This window comes from Hemiscyllium ocellatum, chromosome 1 (genome assembly GCF_020745735.1).
Source record: "Hemiscyllium ocellatum isolate sHemOce1 chromosome 1, sHemOce1.pat.X.cur, whole genome shotgun sequence".
In the NCBI taxonomy this organism is placed as follows: domain Eukaryota; kingdom Metazoa; phylum Chordata; class Chondrichthyes; order Orectolobiformes; family Hemiscylliidae; genus Hemiscyllium; species Hemiscyllium ocellatum.
Window position 1 is genome coordinate 51,101,611 of NC_083401.1, and position 24,789 is coordinate 51,126,399.

At 41.5% G+C, this 24,789-nt stretch overlaps 1 protein-coding gene across 1 annotated transcript in view; it reads right to left on the minus strand.

Moving 5' to 3' along the window:
- Window positions 1-2,592: 2,592 nt before the first annotated feature.
- amacr (alpha-methylacyl-CoA racemase) overlaps window positions 2,593-24,789 on the minus strand; it is an 85,053-nt gene continuing 62,856 nt past the window's right edge. The window contains exon 6 of the mRNA XM_060829221.1: window positions 2,593-3,124. Coding sequence (XP_060685204.1) covers window positions 2,715-3,124 — 410 coding nt within the window. The 3' untranslated portion in view covers window positions 2,593-2,714. The remainder of the gene's footprint in view (window positions 3,125-24,789) is intronic.

The following is a 24,789-nucleotide window of genomic DNA, read 5'->3' on the forward strand; positions in this document are numbered from 1 at the left end:
AGACCTTGGAGTGCAGGTTCATAGCCCCTTGAAAGTGGAGTCACAGGCAGATAGGATAGTGAAGGCGGCGTTTGGTATGCTTTCCTTTATTGGTCAGAGTATTGAGTACAGGAGTTGGGAGGATATGTTGCGGTTGTACAGGACATTGGTTTGGCCACTGTTGGAATATTGCATGCAATTCTGGTCTCTTTCCTACCGGAAAGTTGTTGTGAAATTTGAAAGGGTTCAGAAAAGATTTACAAGGATGTTGCCAGGGTTGGATGACCTGAGCTACAAGGAGAGCTTAAACAGGCTGTGGCTGGTTTTCCTGGAGCGTCAGCAGCTGAGGGGTGACCTTATAGAGGTTTACAAAATTATGAGGGGCATGGATAGGATAAATAGACAAAGTCTTTTCCCTGGGGTCAGGGGGTCCAGAACTAGAGGGCATAGGTTTAGGGTGAGAGGGGAATGAGATAAAAGAGACCTAAGGGGCAACATTTTCATGCAGAGGGTGGTACATGTATGCAATGAGCTGCCAGAGGGTGTGGTGGAGGCTGGTACAATTGCAACATTTAAGAGGCATTTGGATGGGGATATGAATAGGAAGAGTTTGGAGGGATATGGGCCGGGTGCTGGCATGTGGGACTAGATTGGGTTGGGATATCTGGTCGACATGGACATGTTGGATCGAAGGGTCTGTATCTGTACTGTACATCTCTATGACTCTATGTGAGGCACAAATCCCATTGAAATTTTGTGTCTTTGACAAAAGGTTCCAAATTCACCTCACCTCCTCACCACAGTTGCCAACCTTATGAAAGCACGAGTTTATCTTCTGGAGTTTATCTTCTTTACTACATAGAAAATCGTGCATACCTTTTCATGGTGATATCTTAAAAGATAATGTTATGGAAAAGCAGATGAAAAAGCATTGGGTTAGGGTTAGGAATGGCATATGTTGTACATATTTGTCATTGCTGGGAGAGATGAGTATTCATCTGTCTACATTTTTAAACAGCTTTATTGCCACATAACGGCAGAAAGAACGTCGGGCGTGAGCCCACAGGCCTAGAAGCCTGCTGCATCGTCAGAACACACACAATGAGTTTGTGCAATGTGAGATTTCTGATCGAGTGGGAACTGTAGATCAACTGATAGGCTAGTGCCTCCAAAAGTTCTGACAGCTCTAGAACCTGGTCATGGAATGGGACTGCAACTAGTGCCAGGAAGGCCTATTGACTCCAAAGACTCAGGAAAGTTTGGAATATTTGACAGGGAGTTAGGGAGGAGTAATTTTTTTTAAGTTCCAGTATATTTGTTAAGCATGTTTTGCCATTCATGAGTTAGTGCCTTACACTACATCCTAGTGTAATCTCTAGTTCCACAGCTGGCAATAGAGCATGTCAGCCCTGGAGGTTTATCACTTCTGTTTCAGCCAGTGGGATGCAGACAGGTTAGAGATGGAGGACTTGGCTGCCTCTGGAGTGTCCTGAGTGGAGACATTTGAGGACATATATATGGTTTCTCCTCCAACTGGATTCTTCCTGTCACCTCTTTGTCTCCTTGTGAGGACAGGACTCCTGCAGTGCACACTAGGTTCTCTATTACCCTAACGCCATGCTTCCAGCCCTGAGGACCAATGTCTAGGACGATGGAGACCACACCTCTCCAGGTGACCCTGACTCTCCCTGCCAACTTACCCAAAGAGGCAGCCAGATAGTGACATGACTCACTGCACTGCAGCCTCTGGCAAATGTCTTTGCTTCTGTTTCTCCCCATGCACGTGGATGAAGTTGCTGATTGCTGAAACCACGGAATCCTCTCCAGTCTGTCAGCTGACCTGAGCAATGTTTTCTCCAGCATTTATTTCCTCGACATGACCAGTTTGCTTCACAGTCTCTTAGAGAGAGAGAGAGAGAGAGAGAGAGAGAGAGAGAGACAAACCAGTGGTTGTGGTTTAGGGATGCCCACATACCACGATCAAACTTCTTAAAGAAAGTTTCACCAAAAAAGGTACAATTTTAGAAACTGGTTAATACATAAGAGTTAGATTATTTAAAAGTGTTACTTTACATCCAAAAGTGGGCAAATATCAAGTATCTAGTAATCTAAATGGTGACACTGAGGCAACCCCATTGTTGAAACGTTGATCCATTTTCTATCAGATCAGGAAAGGAATGTGGCATGATCAGATCTAAAAGGAGAGCAATGCTTGAGGGATAAACGGGATACGGCTGTTCCTAGGTTCTCTATTCAGGTCCATACTTTTTATCACCACATCCTGTTGGTTTGTGATCAATTCAGCAGGTTCAAGTTTCACGTGGACCTGGTTTCCTGAAGTATGGCTGTGTCAGCAATGTGGGCTCCAAATAGCTCTTTTGTCTCTTATTTGAAGATACGGCAGGTCATACGGCACTGGGCCGAGTGGCAACAACTGTGTGCTTTCTACTTACAATTGTTGGCTGTTTGGCAATGGAAAAATTGCAGTTATTTGAAAGAAATTCTACGTCGAGGCATGCTGCAATGAGTCTCATGTTCGTTTAATTTCAATACTTATTGAAAATGTAGAAAATTAATTTGTTTGTGTAAATGCTTATGTTTGATAGCAATTGATTCAATTTTTAAAATTTAATGAGAAAAATAAAATTCATTTTTTTTGAAAATGAAATTATTCAAATATCACTCGGGCACAAAATTTGATTATTATAGTATTGTGAAATAATACATATTTTCTGTTACAAATTAGATTTTGATCTATTGCATTCAATAACACCAGCAGACTCGAGTTTATTCATCTGTTCTTTTGTGAAACCATGCTCGGCCAACACAAGTTGTGTGTGCTCTCCCACTCGTGGATCCCTTTCCAAGCTGACAATGGCTGGGGTCCGGGACAGGACCGGAGCTGGTCTTGGGCTGACTTGTCCATCCTGAGCAGTAATAAAAGATCCCCTTTCTCGATTGTGTGGATGACTGAAAGCTTCTTGGAAAGACAAAACAGGAGTAACACAAGCATCAGTTCCATCAAAGATCTTGGTCCAGTGTTCTTGGCTCTTTGCAGCAAATGCTTCTGTAAAAATTCTTTTTAACTCAGGCCAGTCTGATTGGCTGTTCTGAGGGGGGAGTTTGGTGGAATCCAAGCCAAGACCTACAACAACGTAGAGAAAGGAGCATCTAGTCATAAGGTCAACTGTACACGGAAACCACAAAATCTGACTGATAAAAAAAACTGACCTTTAATTCAGAATGAACTGAATTGCCATGCAGTGTTGAGATTCCTTCAGTAGTATGTTAAAATGTCTGTCAAGATTATGTACTAAAGTCTGTAGAGATTCTTGAATAACACCAAATTTTAACTCAGTTGAGAGTGCTAATTAATGAGTCAAGATGCAAAGGACAATCAGTGCTGGTCAAGCGTAAAGCACAGTGCTTTGCATTGTTAACTAGGCCCTAAGCCTTTGCTCTTCCCGATTTGTAACTAAGGTTTGTTAGGAATTATGAAATCATACTTTCCACATCATTCAGATTCAAACTCTATTGACATGGATTTCTTAATAACTTTGGCTGAAATTCTCATGAATGGTGACAGATTTCATTTAGTTTATTTTCTATTGAAGAGAATTCCCTCCCTAATTCCCTCTGCCATGTCCACCTATCTTTCGTCCTTGAAAACCTCCTTAAATCTGACCTTTTTAATTCAGTTCTTAGACATCTCCCAATAGCTTAATTCTTCAGCTTGGTGTCAATTTTTGAGTCTGTATTTCTGCCAAGTGTCTTGGGCAGTTCATTTGCATTAATGCTAGATGAATGCTGGTTGTTTTTAATTAAATCTTACTTCTAGAAATGAAATAATCTGTAACAAAAAATATATTTTTCAAAGATGGCTACAATTTTTAAGTAGATCTTACAACACTGACAATTGGCAAAATATCATCAACGTATAAAACAAAAACAGAAACTGCTGGAAAATCTCAGCAGGTCTGGCAGCATCTGTGAAGAGAAATCAGAGTTAATGTTTCGGGTCCAGCGACACTTGAGTCATAGAATTATAGAGTATAGAAACAGAACCTTCAGTCTAACTCATCCATGCCAATCAGATATCCTAAATGGATCTAGTCCCATTTGTTAGCATTTGGCCCATATCCTTCCAAACTCTTCCTATTCATGCACCCATCCAGATACCTCATAGAGTCATAGACTCATACAGATATACATCATGGAAACAGACCTTTCGGTGCAACCCGTCCATGCCAACCAGATATGAGTCTAGTCCCACCTGCCAGCACCCGACCCATATCCCTCCAAACCCTTCCTATTCATATACCCATCCAGATGCTTTTTAAATGTTGCAATTGTACCAGCCTCCACCACTTCCTCTGGCAGCTCATTTCATACACATTCCACCCTCTGTGTGAAAAAGTTGCCCCTTAGGTCTCTTTTATATCTTTCCCTTCTTACTCCAAATCTATGGCCTCTAGTTCTGGACTCACCAACACCAAGGAAAAGATTTTGCCTATTTATTCTATCCATGCCCCTCATAATGTTGTAAACCTCTATAAGGTCACCCCTCAGCCTCTGACACATTACTTCCAATAACATGAGCTTTGCTTTTGCTTACTAATCTCTTGTGTGAAACCTTGTCAAAAGCCTTTTGATAGTCCAGATAAACAACACCAACTGATTCACCATTGACTACTTTACTGGTCACATACCCAAAGAATTCCCGAAGATTTGTCAAGCATGATTTCCCTTTAGTGAATCCATGTTGACTTGGACTGATTTTGTCACTGCTTTCCAAATGCTCAGTTATGACATCCTTAATGATTGACTTCAGCATCTTTCCTACCACCGATGTCAGGTGAACTGCCCTATAATTCCCTACTTTCTTTCTTCCGGCTTTTGTTTTAAAGGGAGTGGAGTTACATTAGATACCCCCCAGCCCACTGGAACTCTTCCAGAATCTACAGAATGCTGCAAAATGATTACCAATGCATCCATTATTTCTAGGGCCACTTCCTTAAGTATTCTCATGCAGAGCATCAAGCCCTGGGGACTTAGCTGGGTTTAATCCCATTAATTTCCCCAATACCATTTCCTGACTAATAACAATGCTTCCTTCATTGTTGGTCCAATAATGTACAGGAAGGTCTCTTGAATGTACTGCCATGCCTCTTTGTAAATTCAGCCTCACTGTTTTCAGAGTCATCACAAAAGCTAAAGACTGTTATCATATTACATAAAATCCTCAAGTTACCTGAAATTTATGACTCATATTAGCAGGAAGCATGGACCAGGCTTTCTTTTATTTATTATTCATTCACCTGGTGAGGGTGTTACTGGCTAGGTCAGCATTTATCGCTCATACTTAATTGCCCAGAGGGCAGTTAAGAATCAGCCACATGGCTATAGGTCTGGAGTCACAGACCAGACCAGGTAAAGATGACAGTTTCATTCCCTAAAGAATATTGATGAAACATATGAAACTTTCCAATAATTGATAATAGATTCATGGTTATCATTAATCTATTAACTATAGATTCCATAATATGCCAGAGTAAACTCAGGTTCCCAGAATATTACCTGGGTCTCTGGATTAGCAGGCTTTTGTACTTAATAGAATCTATTTATAATAAATAATAACTATTGGTAATCAACTGAACTTACTGTACTAGTTCAAACTCTTAACACCCTTTTTAAACTCGCTATACATAGATGCTGACAGGGTAAAAACAAAAATGGGCAAAAGTGAGGACTGCAGATTATTGAAATCAGAGTCTAGGTTAGAGTAGTGCTAGAAAAGCACAACAAGTCAGGCAGCATTCGAGGAGCAGGAAAATCGACATTTCGGGCATAAGCCCTTCAACAGAACTGAAGCAGGGAGGCCTCCATGGTGGAGAGATAAATGGGAGGGGGGTGGGGCTGGGAAGAAGGTAGCAAAGAGTTGCAGTGAGAGAGGGAGACTCACTGAAATTCTTATGGAGAGAGGAGAACTTCTTCAAGGTAGGCATCCTTGCAATGGTCTTGTGGATAGAAGGAAAGAAAAAGCTGGGAAGGCTGTTCAATAGGACTTGTCCCCAGGTGTAGTTGAGATGATCCTTTTGCCTTGTCAGAGCTTGGTGTTCCTTGATCTCTCTCTTCTCCAAATACTTTCACTACTTTGTCGGAGGCACAGAGTGACTGGTTCACACCTTAGAAAGTCTCTGACCTTTGGTTAAAAGCAAGTTTACAGCAACTGGTGATGGAAAATAAACTAGCTTTCTTCAGTCTTTAGATAATAAAAGCACTTAAGTAAAGGGCATTGCTTCCCCTTTTGATGGTCCAAAGGTTTATAGCTGTCTCATTCATACCCATAAGCTGATCAACTTAGGTTGTTCTGCTATAATGCGACAGTTGTGTTCCTCTGCAACCTCGCACTATAGAAAATAACTGTAGAAGATCGTTAGTAGAAAATTGCTATACCCATTCAGTAGAAAGTTTGCATTATCCAAACAACTTCCACAATTCACCAATCCATATGGACAAAATGCATGTTATAGCAGAATGACCTGTAGCTAGGAGGCAACCACATAGTTGCTTGCAGGCAGAAGACAAGTGGTCACCACCCCACAGACCAAATCAGCTACTTGTTGCTGGCTGAATCCTATTTTGCATATACCCTGGTGCCAGCTCATCTGCATTAAACTTCAACACCATCAGTTGAACAAACAGCAGAGCAAATAACACATGGAATAACTGGAGCTTGCCTTTAAAAAGTGCAGCAATTCCTTTCACAATCCTTGCTCTTGCCCCCATTTTAGTCCACAATTAAAAATACAAGAAAATGAAAAGATATAGTTTTTACAATTCTTCAGAAATTTCACCATCCTCCTATCCTTACTGTAACAACATCTCTATTAATATTAAGTCATTAATGTTATCATTTTATAATTATTGCACATCTTATAGCTTTCCCTGCAGATTTGTTCTTTTAGCCCTGTCACACTATTTTGAAGATCTACAGAAGATCCCAGCAGCTTAATCACATATCTTTTTAACTCTACCCAAATTATGTTTGTCTTTTATCCTTCAGTACATCTTTCCTTTCCAATAATCTCTTTGTTATTTAGTCTAACTCTATATTTGACTCCCTTTTCTGGATACACTTGAATATTAAGCATACAGTCCTCAGCATTTTTAGGCCACATTTTCATTCTTACAATATCATTATCCCAAATGCCTTTGCACTTGTAGCTCAAGACAATTAATTCACTACATTTACAGCATTTACAATATCTATAATGTATTGACAGACATTGTAAACTTGTGTATGTACTCCTTATAGTCTTTCTTTGTCTGAGTGAGTTTTGAGAATTGTTAATAGTGACTTTCTTAGTCGGGCTTTTACTTGATTAGATTAGATTCGATTACTTACAGTGTGGAAACAGGCCCTTTGGACCAACAAGTCCACACTGACCTGCCGAAACACAACCCACCCAAACCCATTCCACTACATTTACCCCTGCCACTAACACTACGGACAATTTAGCATGGCCAATTCACCTAACCTGCACATTTCTGGACTGTGGAAGGAAACCGGAGCACCTGGAGGAAACCCATTCAGACATGGGGAGAATGTGAAACTCCACACAGTCAGTCGCCTGAGGCAGGAATTGAATCCGGGTCTTTGGCGTTGTGAGGCAGCAGTGCGAACCACTGTGCTACCGTGCCGCCCACAAATTATGACACTTCTTTCTTCTCCAGGAAGGACCTTATTCATCTTTACTACTACTCTTTGAACGTTCAAACGAAGGGCAAGAATAGATCATTCAGTCCCTGAAGCTTGCTCTACCATTTAAGACCATTATGACTAATTGTAACCTATAATCCGTATTTTCACCTACCAAATGACTTTTCATACCTTTGTTATCAAGAATCAATCCACCTCTGCCTTAAAATATTCAAAGGCACAGCTTCCATTGTCTTTTCAGAAATGTTGAATAAATGTATTGAGTTGATTGAGTTTCTTTGAAGGGGTGACCAAGAAAGTTGATGAGGGCACTGTGGTAGATATTGTTTACATGACGTTAGCAAGGCCTTTGACAAGGTACTGCATAGTGCGTTGTTGAGTAAGGTTAAATCTCATGGGATCCAGAGACAGCCAGCCAATTGGATACAAAAATGGCTTGACGGTAGAAAACAGAGGATGGTGGTAGAGGGTTGTTCTTCAGACTAGAGACCTGTGACCAGCGGTGTGCAACAGGGATCGGTACTGGGTCCACTGTTATTTGTCATTTATACAAACAATTTGGATGAGAATTTAGGAGGTATGGTTAGTAAGCTTGTAAATGACACCAAAATTGGTGGTAGAGTGGACAGTGAAAAAGGTTGTATGGGAATGCAGTGAAATCTTGATCAACTGAGCTCGTGGGCTGAGAAATAGCGGATGGAACTTAATTTAGATAAATACAATGTGGTGCATTTTGATGGGCCAAACCACGGCAGCACCTATACAGTCAATGGTGGGGCCTTGAGGAGTGCTATAGAACAAAGAGATCTAAGGGAACAGGTTCTTAACTTTTTTAAAGTGGAGTCACATGTCGACGGGCTGATGAAGAAAGTCTTTAGCATGCTTGCTTTCATCAATCAGACCACTGCGCTTTTCCAGCAACACATTTTCAGCTCTGATCTCCAGTATCTGCAGTTCTCACTTTCTCCTAGAGAAGTTGGGATGCCTTATTGCAGCTGTACAAGATGTTGGGGCTCTGCATATAGCTCTGGGTACTCTATTATAGAAAGGATATTATTAAACTAGTAAGAGTGAAGAAAAGAATTACTAGGATGCTACTTCAGCTGGAAGGTTTGAGGTTGGATAGGCCAGGGCTATGTTCTCTGGAGCACAGCAGAATGAGGTGTGACCTTATAAAAGTCTATAAAATCATAAGAGGCATAGATAAGGTAGGTAACTGATAGCTTTTCCCCATGGTAGGCAAGTCTAAATCTAGAGGGAATAGGTTTAAGGTTAGAGGGGAGAGGTACAATTTTTTCACACAGAGGGTAGCAAGTGTCTGGAATGGCGGAAGCGAGTACAATTTTGTCATTTGAGAAATATTTAGACAGTTCCATGGATAAGTCAGGTACAGAGGGATCTGGTCCAAATGCAGACAAATGGGACTAATTTAATTGTGAAAACTAGGTGGCAAGGGCAAGTGAGGTTGAAGGACCTGTTTACATGCTGTAGACCTCCATGTCTCTATGAGTTACCAAGACTCACCACTACTTTGTGGGGAAACAAACAAATCATCCAATTTCTATAAAAACAATGGTACTACTCCCAGGTCAATTAATTCCAAATTATTCCCAATCACAACGGTGAACCTTGCTGTCAGTATGTTGGACCCAGTCATGTTGTGACGAAACCTTTCTCTTTTAAGGAGATGCTTCCTATCCCAGAAGTGTTCTTAATGCTTTGGGAATCTGAAGGACTTCCTCCTGCACCATAGCTCTTGCCACATATTTATTCTCCCCATTTTCATTTAAAAAAAAAATTCCTAAGTGTAGCACCTCTGGCAAGACCAACATCTATTGTTCATTCCTAATTACCCTTGGGATGTGTTGTAAGCCACCTTTTGAACTGTTTCCCACCTAGTGTAGGTTTCTATTCTCAGTAGTGAGCAACACTTAGAGTAATGCACTCATTACCTCCTTCAAGTCTGAACATTCAAAGTTACCCCTAGTTCCTGAAAATCTATCTTGATGAATTCAATATTTGTTTATGTCATTGGTTCTGACAGGTACCACACCCTCTGACTCACTCCCTTTTCTCTGAAGACTATTTGAACCCTCTGCATGATTTATTTTACGCTGGCACTATTTGAAGATGACATTATTCCCAATTATTTCCAATGCTTAGTAGCACGTTCACAAATATCTGTGCCTACTTGTTGACTTCCAGATGGTCTCCTATCTGTCCATTGGAACTCTCATTACTTGTGGGGTGACCACCTCCTGGAACTTACAATCCGAGAAACTCTAATCCTTTGCTGCTCTTTAAGTTTAGAAGTATTGAGCTTGAACATCCAACACTTGTAGGAGTGCTTTTAGCATATGGACGGCAGCAGTTCAAGATAATGATTGATCACTGCTTTCTCAAGGATAACTAAGGGCAATAAATTCTGGCATTTCCAGCAACATTCACTTCTTTAGAATCCTTTTGCAGTATCTGGATATTACTAGTTATATCAAAACTGAGAAAAAAAAGAAAAAAAACCTCAATAAGTCTTGCACAGTTTTGGCTTCACATTAGTGTTGTTTCTATTAAAAGCACAAAATTAGACATGGCAAATTCAAATACTGGAATGATTATCAAACTCAGATAGTTCAGCGAACTCAGTATTGTGGCTCTTCCTACTAAGGAGCTCAGACACATTCCATTTCTAGAGAATATACAAGACTGTTTAAATATAAAGGTCAATTCTCCAAGAACTGATATCAGCTGCAAAATCATGTGGTTATCTGCTGAGACAGTATTTGGTCAAACATTACTGCAGGAAAAATGTCATAAAGCTAACAATACTAACTGCACTGTTTAAAAGCTTCCCTTACACATACATGCAAATTAGCCTGGTCAGCGCGCTCAGCTAAAAACAGCAATTCTGAAAAGGAAAATGGCTCAACAGAATCTAAAATCTATTCATCTTTAGTAACAGGTACAGGTTTGTAGTCTTAAACATACAATGCATGAACTGTTTCATAGAATGACTCAGGAAGTTTCATTGCAGAAGGTGGAGATATAAGTCAATGGATGGAATTTTCTTTTTAGAAGTTAAGTGGGAACATTAGCCCAAAAGAGGGGCCTCTGCTTGAGAGGTAGGTTCTCCGATGAGATTATAATGTTTTGAGCTCATTACCTGCAAGTGCTCATTTAAATGTCAAATTCTGTTGCTGGGTAGGCAGAAGGTTCTGTCTCACCAGCACCTTTCAGGATCCAGGCAACATTTAAAAAACATCCAGACAGTACTCAAATCTCTGCAACCCAGGGCCATGGACCAACTTTTTCTTATTACCCTCTCGACATGTCACTGAGTTGGTAAGACAGCAGTGCTATGGTTTAGGGATACTTTTCTGGGGTCGTGATACACATGGTGCTTGCAAATGAGAGGAGATTTTCTTTATGAAAGGATAAGAAAAGGAGACTGGTCTATGACACCAAGGCAGCCTGGACGATGGTGGCTGTGGTGGTTAGTGTCAGTGGAGCCCAAGGCATGATCGGATGTGGTGACGCAAAAGAATGAATTGTTTTTTTAACAGTCTGCTGGGGAAAATGCCACTGACTATTCATGTCTTTATGCTCCTATGAGTTAGAACGAGCATGATTAACTGCCAGGTACTGTGGTGTACCTTGTGCAATTAATGTTTGTTGTTGCACACACCCATGCACCACAGTACTATTGTCTCTCTCCCATTTTTAAGCGGCACTCTTGAAACAGAAAAGGAGTGAAGTGCTCAGCAACTCACATACTATCACGTCACTCATCTGTCATCAGAACTAGGGATATCCATACATTATGTAGTTTCTCATCAAAGGCTTGCACAAGACAAAGATACCATGAGAAAAGCTGATATCAAGATGAGGACCTCACTTGAATATCAGACAGATATCATATAAAAAATGGTTGATTTTAATCTTTCAATACTCAAACACATTTTACTCCCACTCATAGCTTCCCCATACCACATTTTGTTCTGAGGGGTCACACAAGAACAATCACAGCTCTGGAGATTCACATCTCTATCGGTTGCTTTCAATACAGGAAAATTGCTCATGTACCCCTTCTAAGGTCTCTTGATGCCTGTACTCTACCGCAGGAGACAAAGGTGTACAAACAGAATGAATGGACTGAGAGTGACATGCCAAAAATCAGGGTGCTCATGCCATTTGCAGAGCAGGCTGCTGAGCTGACAGGAGAACAAGAGAAACAGCGATCTTGTGAGAAATCCTCCAGGCAATAATTAACAGCCACATTTTAACCACCGAAAACTTAATAAAACTTGGGTAAGGGGTACCTTGCAATGTTAATAAAATTTTATGCTATTCTCTGCAGCCTCTGGATCCCATTTGCAATCCAAGGCCATAAGAAAAAGAGTCCAAACACCCAGCCCATCTCTCCCAGTCCCACAGATCATATCTGAGGAACAGCCAGAACTCTCAGAAGAAACACTGTCAAAGCATTCCATCACACCCTGAACCACCATTCACCTTGGGGATTGACAGGGGAGGAGTGGAATGCTTCTGGAGTAGGCTCAGGGTTACACTCTGGTGAACACAACATTGGCATGGGTCCAAACCTGGCAGAGAAAGAAATGGCTGATTCTCTAACATGGAAGACTGCTGGAGTCTGCGAAGCCCAAATTAGTACAGATGATAAGCCTCTTGTCTTGTCATTTATGAATAACTGAGATGATGAGGCAAGCAGTGGAAGATGTGGCAAAGATCACCCACAGAGTTGAGTGTATGGCGAAGGGGTATGTTCAAGTTTTGTCTGATGTGGTGACATCAAGTGGAAGAGGGCAAAGCTGCCTCCGTGGATCAGTGGGTGGTTGCTGTGGAGAAGTTGTTTGAGTGGACCTATTCGCAGCTGCCAGTTATGTACTTGGCTATCATCGCATCCCTGAGTCATGGATGCTTTCATCCATTGCTCCGTCTCACTGAGCCAATCAGTTTGTACTTCTAAAAGCTCTGCACTTTCTTCTCAGATAAGATGAGGAGCGATGAACACACTAGATGCTACATGTGCTTGAGATGCAGGGTTACAAAGAATGTCGACACCCTCATGACAGGTCTCGTCTGGGAAGAGGAAACCCTCTGGGAAAGAGAATGAGAAATACATGGCTATAATGCAGGGGCCTCCTCCATACCTATGACAGATGAATATTCCTTGCAAACAAATATTTGTTTGGTACAAGTACAGCCCCCATATAAGCCTAAAGAACTCCATCATGATGCTTTGCTTATCAAACTGATTAGGAACCTATTGGTGCAAAGAGAACAAATAAATGTAAACGATATGATTAGCGGAGCAGCATGAACACATATTGTTATAAAATGAGCATTCTCTTGAGGGTGGGGAGGAAGTGAGGACTGCAGATGCTAGAGATTAGAGTCGAGAGTGTAGTGCCGGAGAAACACAACAGGTTAGGCAGCATCCAAGGAGGAGAATCACATTTTTGGGCAGAAGCCCTTCATCAGGGCCCTTCCTGATGAAGAGCTCATGCCTGAAACGCCGATTCTCCTACTCCTCGGATGCTGCCTGACCTGCTGTGCTTTTCCAGCATTCCCTTGAGGACGGAAAGTTTATGCATCATCACTTTATTGTACTTGTGTATCTCCAAAACTAATCATGCAAAGTCATTGACTCTCTAATCAGGCTGCTACTAGGTTCTCTTGGGCTTGCCTGTCTCATCTCACAACTCCCATGGTTTCTTCAGTATTGATTTTGGCTTCCAAGTTTATCCATCAGATTCCCTGTCTTTCATGTCTGAGGAGGCAGGTGGCTGATTCATCATCTCTTCTTCTAAATACTCACCCCCTCACTGTGTTAGGTTGTACAGTGAATGAAAAATAATCATTATTCTGGAGAGACTGTCTAGCAAATTTTGCAGTGCTCCTCTGAAGCAGTCCAGGTAATGGACGCATATCTTCAGGAAACCAATTGTTTGTTCAATAAAAACCCAAGTTGATCTGTGGGAAGCCTTGTGGCAGTGTTCAGGATTAATCTGGGAGTCTTGCTTTGCTTTCAATTGGCTTTATGGATGTTGAAAGGGAAGGCCTTAAACAAAATCACAGAAATGTTACAGGCTCATCGTGTTAGCTCTCCAAATAAGCATTTCACCTCATGGCATTCTTCCATGTTCTCTAAATAACCCTGTATATTGTTTAATTCTCTCACTTCAATGATATCAATAACTCCCTGAGCTTGAAAAGTTTAAGCTATAAAACCTTTTGACATTGTAAAAACTCTTATCTGTTGATTACAACCTGTTCTAAAGTCTTTTGTTTTAAACAGAGGAATGTGGAGTTTTAAATCACAAAATAGTTTATGCACTTCATTATCCGGCAATTCCCTTTGAACTCTTACTTAAACAAAATAACTTCAATACACCTCTGTACCTTCCATTGTCACAGCAGTGGAATGCAATGGAAATTGACTGTGCTAACCTTTCTAATAACAATCTTACTAAGTTAGTTTTCCACAAAGTGCAGGTTAGGTCAATCATGGATCAATTACATCGCACGCAGTAAAAGTTGTCTTTAGATTACATCCTCAACTTTCTAAATTATATTTGTCAAATATATGAACATACACACCTTCACCAAAATGCCTTATCTTGCACAGGCGGGTAAATTATTTGACATATTTTTCACTATGTTTGGTGAGTCAAGAACAGACCTCTGACAAATTTGAAAGCTTATTTCATACAAGCAGTAGCTGCTGTATGAGTCTGCTTGCACAGGAGATACAAAGCAGCTGACTGGAATAATCCTCATGATAATAATACTCTTGAAGTTTGTCACCTCATAAGTCCAAAAAAGTGCTTTATCATGTGCTCCTATTGCATGTATTAACACAAATGAGAACTAAAGGAGTCGGAATACAGAAAAGGAGCAAGAGATTGAGAATTGGTGAGTCAGAAAAATAAAATCATAAAGCTGAGCAAACATTTGGAACCTCCAAACATGCATTAAAACATCTAGCTAAAAACCTAGCCTCGGTCTTAGGTTCCAGTGGATGGGATCCATTTCTGTACAAATCTAACTGTGTGACAAAGCAAACAGCTCTCCATTGTCAACTTCAAAATATATTTGAAATTCTTCCAGATCTGTAAATGTCTTTGTTTAGCCTTGTTCATCATCCTACCTTCCAATCTACTAGTAGCCTCAAACACCTGCCAATCGTAGGACCTCTGTCCATTGTCCAAGAAAGCTACCTGGTCATTTTGTTCAGCATCAACATCTTTTCCCATGTTGAGATCTTTCTGGATTTCTCCTATCAGATTGCCTGCTAAAAATCCTCTCTACTGTATATGGCCTTTTCCACCTAAATGTATTCTCTAAGCCAGTACCAATGCTGACTTTTCCAGCTGCCAATTTTCTTGCCCCATTGTCAATCTATGATTTTTACTCCTTGTACCTCATCCCAGAAATTCAGCTAATTTATATACTTTCAGCAACTTTGCCTATCATAGCCAACCTCCAGTCATCTGACTCAGATTGTTAGGAAATACTTTGGGCAAATGATTCTCATGAGATAGCCTTTTCATGTTCTTCTCAATCAGTATGCGTACCAGTCTCAATTTCCTGAAGTGTGATGCCCCTCTGGCTCCAAATTGCACGACTGCTCGGAATGCGAAATGGATGCAGCTTCATTGTCAACACCTTTTCGTCCCACTGTTACTGAGTTTGAAAGTTTATAAAATAGGGTATTTTCGAACTAACCTCTTCAGAGATGTAATGGTAAACCTTGGAGCAGGTGGCACTTGAACATTTGCCTCCTGGCTTGGAAGGCCACTGAGCATCAAGTGTTCTCAGTTGACTCAGCAGGTGTTTGGTTTACCTTTAAAGGGATTTCATTTCTAATGCTGATCCTTTGACCAAGCACAGAAAGTTCATTAATTCATTGCTTATGAATAAATTGATACCTTTGGAACTGAGCAGTTAATATTTTAATGAATATAATTAAGCACAGACAGATGAGTCAGTTCTTGGGAATATTCATGAAAATTGTTTATAAAACATTAGTATGATGTGACATTGCCTGCATTTTGTTTTGTCTGCTACCAACATTCATGTTGAAGTGCTCAAATTATACAACTAATTGTACTTTTTACATAAACCATCACTCCCTAAATCGCATCCTTATTAACATATTAATCGAAACAGTTGAAACCATGGAAATATACTGTTGCAATTCAGATTATACATCTGAGATACTGGACATTACTACATTAAAGTTAACATCAAATTTGTTGAGGTCTGCCAATTTTCATGACAAGAAAACACATTAATTGATGAGAAAACTTCAGAATGTTGTTGTTGTTAACTTGCCTTTACTGGAGTCATAATTTTGACCTTGCAGTAATTAACTAGGGAGATCTGCAGTTACCATACCTTGCCAAATAGAGCTTTGAGCATTGTTCCAACAGTGCCAGCCTTCATTACTCTCAGCAGGGACGTTTCGTCCCCTGTCTAGGTGACATCTTTAGTGCTTAGGAGCCTCCTGTGAAGCGCTTCTGTGAGGTTTCCTCCGGCAGGCTCCCAAGCACTGAGGATTTCACCTAGGTAGGGGACGAAATGGCTGCAACACAAATTTCCGGCTTGGTGAACAGAACCACAATGAGCACCTGAGCTATAAATCTTCTCACAAACTTTGTTCAGTACTCTCAGTTTAATTAAAGTAGTGATGCCAAGTTATGATTGATTTAACAAATGAAGTCTGCAAGTTCTTTCAATCCAGCCCACAACTGTTTCATCTTGTGCATACTGAGCCATTCAAATCTCCCGATATCAATTAATTAGAAAAACAGGTTAATTTAAAAAAGAAATTTGACATCAATCACGGTATAGCTTTCAATTCTAGGAAATTTAAAGAAACTGAAAGAGTATCTGGTTTGAGAGCTTTGGGCCATCTTGACTTAACACAATGGAGTTGCCAGGACTTCTGAAAGTTTGAATTGAATTGGCTTTCTTGTCACATGTATTCAGATGAAAAGTTTAAAAGTCACCACACACAGTGCCATCTCAGGTACAAAGGTACCTAGGTCCAGACTCTTAGGTATACAGCATGGTTGTCATGGAACACTGACTTGAGTTATAACAGCTGCACTCCCACTCTAACATGCAGCTCTCTACTCTCATGGATCTCCTTATCATCCCTCCACTCACCTCCCAGCACCCCTTCAGACAGGTCACAACAAGCCTTGCATTGGAGACATGGTGACAATAGTTTAGGAAGTACTGAAATAGAGTGTCCAAGGCTGTAAAGAAAATAGAAAAGAAGCTAACTGATCAAGGAAGAGCGAAATAAGTCTGAATGGGATTGTTGTCCTGGGATAGGATGAGGGTTTAAATAAAGAGGGCATTTAGAACTTGACTTCATAAATCAACTTTTTTTTGCATATGACAAATTGGGTTTGCAATCTCCAGATCATAAATATTTATTAAAAGTAAATGTTGTTTTTAATATTTGGATTTTATAGCAAAGTCTACACTGTTGAGCATCTCAAGATGCATCACAGAGAAGGAATATTAGGTCAGCCTTTGTAAATAAGATAAGTTTCAGACAGAGCCTTAAAGGGCAAAATCAGAGCTCTGATGGCTGATAGCATGGTTGACAATGATGCAGCAGGGAGTGAGATACGTGTCAGTAAGAAGTATGAGAACATTGGAGAGATTTGGGAATCCTCATCCATGAATCACAAGAAGCTAGCATCTACATTAACAAGATCATAAGATATAAGAACAGAAGTAAGGCAATCAGCCATACAGTCAGAGGTTTACAGCACAGAAACAGCCCAAATTGTCCATGTCGTCCAGTTTTCACAATTAATCTGGTTCCATTTGCCTGTGTTTGGTCCATAACCCTCCACAGCTAACCATAAGACCATTGGATACAGGAGCAGAAATTAAGCCATTCAGCCCATCGAGTCTGCTTAGCCATTCAATCATGGCTGATGAGATTCTCAACCCCATTCTGTCTTCTCCCTGTAACCCTTAATACTCAAGAACCTATCTACCTCAGTCTTAAATATACTCAATGACCTGGCCTCCAGAGCCTCCTCTGGCAATGAATTCCATAGATTCACCACTCTCTGGCTGAAGAAGTTCCTCCTTATCTCCATTCTAGAAGGTCTTCCCTTTACTCGAAGGCTGTGCCCTCAGGGCCTAAACTGTATACTAATGGAAACATCTTCACAACTTCCTCTGTCTAGGTCATTCAGTATTCTGTACATTTCAATTAGATCCCCCCTCATTCTTCTAAACTCTATCAAGTATAAACCCAGTGTCTTCAAACATTCCTCACGTGTTAAGATTTTCAATCCTGGGATCATTCTCATGAACCTCCTCTGAACACACTTCTTGAGATATGAGGCCCAAAACTGCGCACAATACTCCAAATGTAGTCTGACTAGAGCCTTATTAAAAGTAAATGTTGTTTTTAATATTTGGATTTTATAGCAAAGACTGCATTGTTCAGCATCTCAAGGTGCATCACAGAGAAGGAATATTAGGTCAGCCTTGGTTAATAAGATAAGAGTACATCCCTGCTTTTATATCCAAGTCCTCTCAAAATAAATAGATTAGATTAGATTACTTACAGTGTGGAAACAGGCCCTTCGGCCCAACAAGTCCACACCGACCCGCCGAAGCGCAACCCACCCATACCCCTAACCTAACACTACGGGCAATTTAGCATGGCCAATTCACCTGACCCGCACATCTTTGGACTGTGGGAGGAAACCGGAGCACCTGGAGGAAACCCACGCAGACACGGGGAGAACGTGCAAACTCCACACAGTCAGTCGCCTGAGTCAGGAATTGAACCCAGGTCTCTGGTGCTGTGAGGCAGCAGTGCTAACCACTGTGCCACCGTGCCGCCCTAACATTGTATTTGCCTACCTAACTACTGACTCAACCTGTAAGTTTATCTTGAGGGAATCCTGGACTAGAACTCCAAAATCTCTCTGCACTTTAGATTCTGAATTTTCTTCCCATTTAGAAAATAGTCATGCCTCTGTTCTTCCTACCTAAGTACATGACCTCACACTTTCCCACATTGTAGCTCATCTGCCACTTCTTTGCCCGCAACCTAATCTGTCCAAATCCTTCTGCAGCCACACCACCTCCTCAATGCTACCTGTCCTCTACTTATCTTTGTATCATCTGCAAACGTAGTCAGAATGCCATCAGTTCCTTCATCTAGATTGTTAATGTAGAAAATGAAAAGTTGAGGTCCCCAACACTGAGCCATGCTGAACACCACTTGTCACTGGCTGCCATCCTGAGAAGGACCCTTTTATCCCCACTCTCTGCCTTCTGTCTGACAGCCACCTTCTATTCATGTTAGCATCTTGCCTCTAACACCATGGGCCCTTAACTTACTCAGTAGTCTCGTGTGTGGTACGTTGTCAAAGGCGTTCTTGAAGACTAAGTTAATAATATCTATTGGTTCTCCTTGGTCTAACCTGCTCATTACTTCCTCAAAGAATTCTAGCAGATTTGTCAAGCAAGACCTCCCCTTGATGAAGCCATTCTGACTTTGCCCTATTTTACCATACACTTCCAAATATTCCGAAATCTCAGCCTTCACAATGGATTCCAGGATCTTACTCACGACCGAGGTTAGATTAATCAATCTGTAATTTTCCATCTTTGCCCACTCCCTGATTCAAGGAGGTAAAATCAATGACTGCAGATGCTGGAAACCAGATTCTGGATTAGTGGTGCTGGAAGAGCACAGCAGTTCAGGCAGCATCCAAAGTGCAGCGAAATCGACGTTTCAGGCAAAAGCCCTTCATCAGGAATAATGAAGGCTTTTGCCCGAAACGTCGATTTCACTGCAGTTTGGATGCTGCCTGAACTGCTGTGCTCTTCCAGCGCCACTAATCCAGATACTCCCTGATTCAAGCAATTCCTGAAAGATCACCACTAATGCCTTCACTATCTTGTCAGCTATCTCCCTTAGAACTCTGAGGTGGAGTCCATCCGGTCCAGGTGATTCATCCACCTTCAGGCCATTCAGTTTTTCTAGCACCTTGTCCTTGGTGATGACCATCATACTCAGCTCTGCCTCCTCACTCTCTTGAATTTTTGATATTGTATCTTCCTCCTTGAAGACTTACGCAAAGTAATTATTCAGTTCCTTAGCCATCTCCTTGCTCCTCACTACTATTTCTCCAGTGTCATTTTCCAGCAGCCCAATGTCTACATTTACCTTGCTTTTGCCCTGTATATATCTAAAGAAACTCTTATAATCTTCCTTTATATTACTGGCTAACTTAACCTCGTATTTAATCTTTCCCCTCCTTACTTCTTTTTTGTTGCCCTCAGTTTGTCTTTGTCAGCTTCCCAATCCTCTAATTTCCCACAGCCTTTCGCCACATTATATGCTTTCTCTTTTTGCTTTTGTACTATCCCTGACATCCCTAGTCAGCCATGGTTGCCTCATCCTCCCTGTACCATGCTTCTTTTTCCTCGGGACGAATCTCTGAATTACTCTGAAAAACCTATCATTGCTGTTGCACTGTCTTTTCTACTAGGCTCCTCGCCCAGTCAATTCTCCCCTCTCCTCCCTCATGCTTCTGTAGTTGCCTTTATTCAACTGTAAGAATGTTACCTCTTCTCCCTCTCAAACCGCAGATCACTGCTTCCTAAGGGTTCTTTCATCTTAAGCTCCCTTATCGAAACTGCTTCATTTCACAAAACCATCCATGTCCAAGTCCAAATGTTTCTTAACTGACAAAATTGTACGCTCCCATCTCTCTTGGTGATCTGACATGTGCCAGAGCATCCATCCAGTTTCTTGTAACAAGAGACGGGAAACTCAAATTGCATCAGTGTAACAAGTCTGGAATCCAAATATCACAAACCTTTCCAATGTACCATCCATGCTTTGGCTTTGACTAATAGAGAAAGATTATTAGAATCACAAATAGACAGTGGCCAAATAAAGTAATATTAGATTAGATTACTTACAGTATGGAAACAGGCCCTTCAGCCCAGCAGGTCCACACCAACCCTCTGAAGAGCAACCCACCCAGACTCATTCCCCTACATTTACCCCTTCACCTAACACTACGGGCAATTTAGCATGGCCAATTCACGTAACCTGCACAGTTTTGGATTGTGGGAGAAAACCGGAGCACCCAGAGGAAACCCACGCAGACACGGGGGGAGTGTGCAAACAGACAGTTGCCTGAGGCGGGAACTGAACCCAGGTCTCTGGCACTGTGAGGCAACAGTGCTAACCATGCCGCCCAATATTCTTTGGATCATCAGTATTTCCAAATACATAATTTCCCTCAGCGTGAAAAATCTCCTGATGTATGTAGATTACATAGATTTTATTAAAAAAAGACAACTAGCATTAAAATTATAATTACTGATCTTCTCATTTTAGTAGGCAAAATTATGACATTAAAAGGATCCACAAAACAGAGCAACAATGTAAATAAGTGGTTTTAACTGCAAAAACTTGCTAAATTTGTAATATTTAAAGAAAAAAAGCATGTTTGTAAAGTACCATAACAGGAATGCCAGTCAATAACATGCTGAAGTAATAAAGCAAGCCATACTACTTTAAGGTCAATTAGGGACAACAAATGTTGCCCTTGCCAGTGATGTTCACATTCCATGATAAAGAGTAAAAACTCATGGGTATTCTGATTAAACATTCATCTTCCTTCAATTCAGATTTAGTCTGGAAATGTGTCAAGCATCTAATTCTGAATTGTACTGATGAAGTAATCATGAAGAGTGCTTTACTGATTGCCACTTTATAACCTGAGGTCAACAAGCCTCAATGGAACATGGCACTCTTCATAACACGGCTGAGACATGACTTTTGATACAGACAGGGAATTCATAGAATGATGGAAAACTTTTGTCACAGAGAAAAATGTAGAAGAAAGCACAGAGACCATCTTTTCCAACTCCACCACAAACAACAACTGTCATTGACTGCCATACAGCATTCAAAGGGAGAGGCATCAGCACAAGAGTTCTGGCAGTTCTGAAATCATACTCACAGGCTTCAAGGGAAATGACTGAAGAGCAGAGCTAAAGATAACTCAGGATGTCCTGAGCCAGTTGTCACATTTATGCCACCCTGCCGATTTGCCCAATAGAGTCATAGAGATATAGAGCATGGAAATAGACCTTTCAGTCCAACCTGTCCATGCTGATATCCTAAATTAATCTAGTCCCATTTGCCAGCACTTGGCCCATATCTCTCCAAACCCCTCCAATTCATATACCTATCCAGATGCCTTTTAAATGTTGTAATTGGATCAGCCTCCAACACTTCCTTTGGCAGGTCAATCCATACACGCACTTTCCTTTGCTTGAAAAGGTTACCCCATAAGTCTCTTTTAAATCTTTCCCCTCTCATCTTAAACCTGTGTCCTTTAGTTCTGGACTCCCCCATCCCAGGGAAAAGACCTTGTCTTTCACCCTATCCATGCCTCTTATGATTTGATAAATCTCTACAAAGGATCCCTCAACCTCCGACGCTCCAGGGAAATTACCCCCCTAGCCTATTCAGCCTCTCCGTATGACTCAAATCCTCCAACCCTGACAACGTCCTTATAAATCCTTTCTGAACCCTTTCAACACTAGAACTGCGCACAGTACTCCAAAAGTGACCTTACCAATATCCTACATGACCTCCTTTTACTCAATGCACTGACTAATAAAAGAAAGCATACCAAACACCTTCTTCACTGTCCTATCTATTTCAAGGAACTATGAACCTGGACTCCAAGGTCTTTTTGTTCAGTGACACTCCCCAGGACCTTACCATTAACTGATTTGTCATCTCACAGTCTTAAACGTTACACTGTTGCTTTGCAAAGTACAGACAAAGGATAAAACTTTCCTTCCTGAAATGCAGGAATGCATCGCAAACTCTGCCATCTTCCCCATAGGGTCGGTATGAAGGATGCACCATTTTGATATCTCAGGTCTTGGTTCCTCCGTAAAATTTGCTTTTAATCTCAGTCCCCGAGGTTCTTCTGTAGCACCTTGGCAGCAAACTACAATTTATGATTCCCTGACAGATGAGGATAACTACAGTCAGCGGCTTATTGATTATGAAAGAGCATGGCATCAAAGCTTGGCGATCGTAATACAGCAAATCCATTTGTCGGTGGAAAATGCTCCACATTGTTTCACTTCTCAGCAGAGGAGGTAGTCATTAGGAACATGGTGCCTGGGTCTACTACCTAATGCCAAGTTCCTGCCTTTACCCTAAACTCCATTTCAAATAATCATCCGAAATCTCCTGAATGCCTCAATTGAGCCTGCCTTCACTACATTTCAAAGAGTACTTTCCATACACTATTCACTGTAGATAAAATTAAATCACATCATCCTTGCTTCAGTTGCACTTCACCCTCTCATTCAGTTTTTTTTTTACAAGCGGGTAAAGCTTCTCCCTATTCACTCTATCCTGTCCCCTCGTGATCTTGGTGAGCCCATTTCCACTCATGAACCTGGTATTATTGTGACAATAAGACTACAGCAGATAATGTAACAGTAAAAATGAATAATTATTGACAATAATGTTGACTTGATACAATGCTTGAACACCTCTACCCCAAAACTACCCTCAAAAATATCTTTTCTTCTTCTCCCTCCCAATACAAACAGGTGAAGGCCCAACTTCAGCAGCTGGGCTGGAGAAGCTTGCTGCATGTTATTACAGCCCAGGTATTCTGAAGATTTGGACAGGCATCCCTGAGCAGCTTTCTACTGTTTAGGAGTCTCTTGCATTCTTCAGCTTGACTTGGTGTAAGCCTTGGAATTACAGGTACAAGAGGGATGAAGGCTGGGCATCTTTGGAGTGTCTTGAGAAAAATCTGCTGAGGCACATGTCCAATGTTCCTCCTTCTTGTGTCTGTTGGCTCCATTCTGTGTCCTTGAGAAGAAGGGGTTTGGAATGAGATCAATGCCCCGTGACTTTTCTCCTGGTCATTGACGAAACGTGATAGACCAGGCAAATATCCAGGAGCCACTAAGTGCTCTGCTGGATCTGTGTCTCAAAAGCAGGAATTGGGCAGTCAGGCACTTGCAAGCTGCAGCCACCACAACAGTAAAATGTGGAAAGACTTCAACACATTTCACTTCAGTTCACTGATGTTCCTATGTCTGTCTGTGCATGTTTATCATATTTTTAATACAGAGCTCAGGGGTATGTCTTCCACCTGAGGCTGAGCAAATGCATGGCCTCAAACAGTCCTCCTAGTTAAGTGACCTGGGCACAAATTCCTTCACCGATTGTAGACATGACAGTGCTGTAAAAACCAGAGTGTGGGTGTGGAGCTGGGAGTGGGAGTGGAGCCTGTAACTGGAGTGGGTGTGATGTTAGGGGGAATGAGGGTGGAGTCATGAGCAGGGGTGGTGTTCCCCTCAGGATTCTGAGGGGCGGGGCTGGTGACAGTGGGATCTGCGGGGGGCATGTCAGCAGAATGCAGTTTAGTGGCGTTGGTGGGGGTGGAAATGGTGGCAAACACGGCTGTGGGGAGGGGGTGGAAGTCACTGAGCGTGTGTCTCCATGGATGATGTGAGAGGCGGAAGTGATGTCATGTGTGATGCATGAAGAATTGTGAGGAATGGGAGTGGCTGTGGAAGAGGCTATGATGAGGGCGGAAGTGATGTCATTAATCAGCATGGGGATGGTGGCTGCATCATGGCTAATGGCGTCCGAGCAGTTCCAGGGGAATCTATTGGAATGTTTTAGGAGCGCTGGTTATGAAGGTGGGTAGATAAAAGTTTGTTGGACTTACAGTTTTTGATGTTTGAGACGGTGTTGAAATACTGTTCGTTGAGAGTATGAATTCTCCTGAGAATATAGTAAAGGAGGGGTCCTTTGCAATTCTGAGAGAGTGTGGCCCTCAGCTGAGGCAGGGCTGACTGTAGAGAGGTTAGGTGTCGGCGCATTGCTGCGAGCGTGGAGCGAAAGATCTTGAAGGAGAACCGTTGCTGGTGTTTTTGAATCTGTAGTCTGTACTGTTTGTCCTGTTTGATCCGAACTCTGCTGGTTTAAAGGTGGTCTGAAGTCT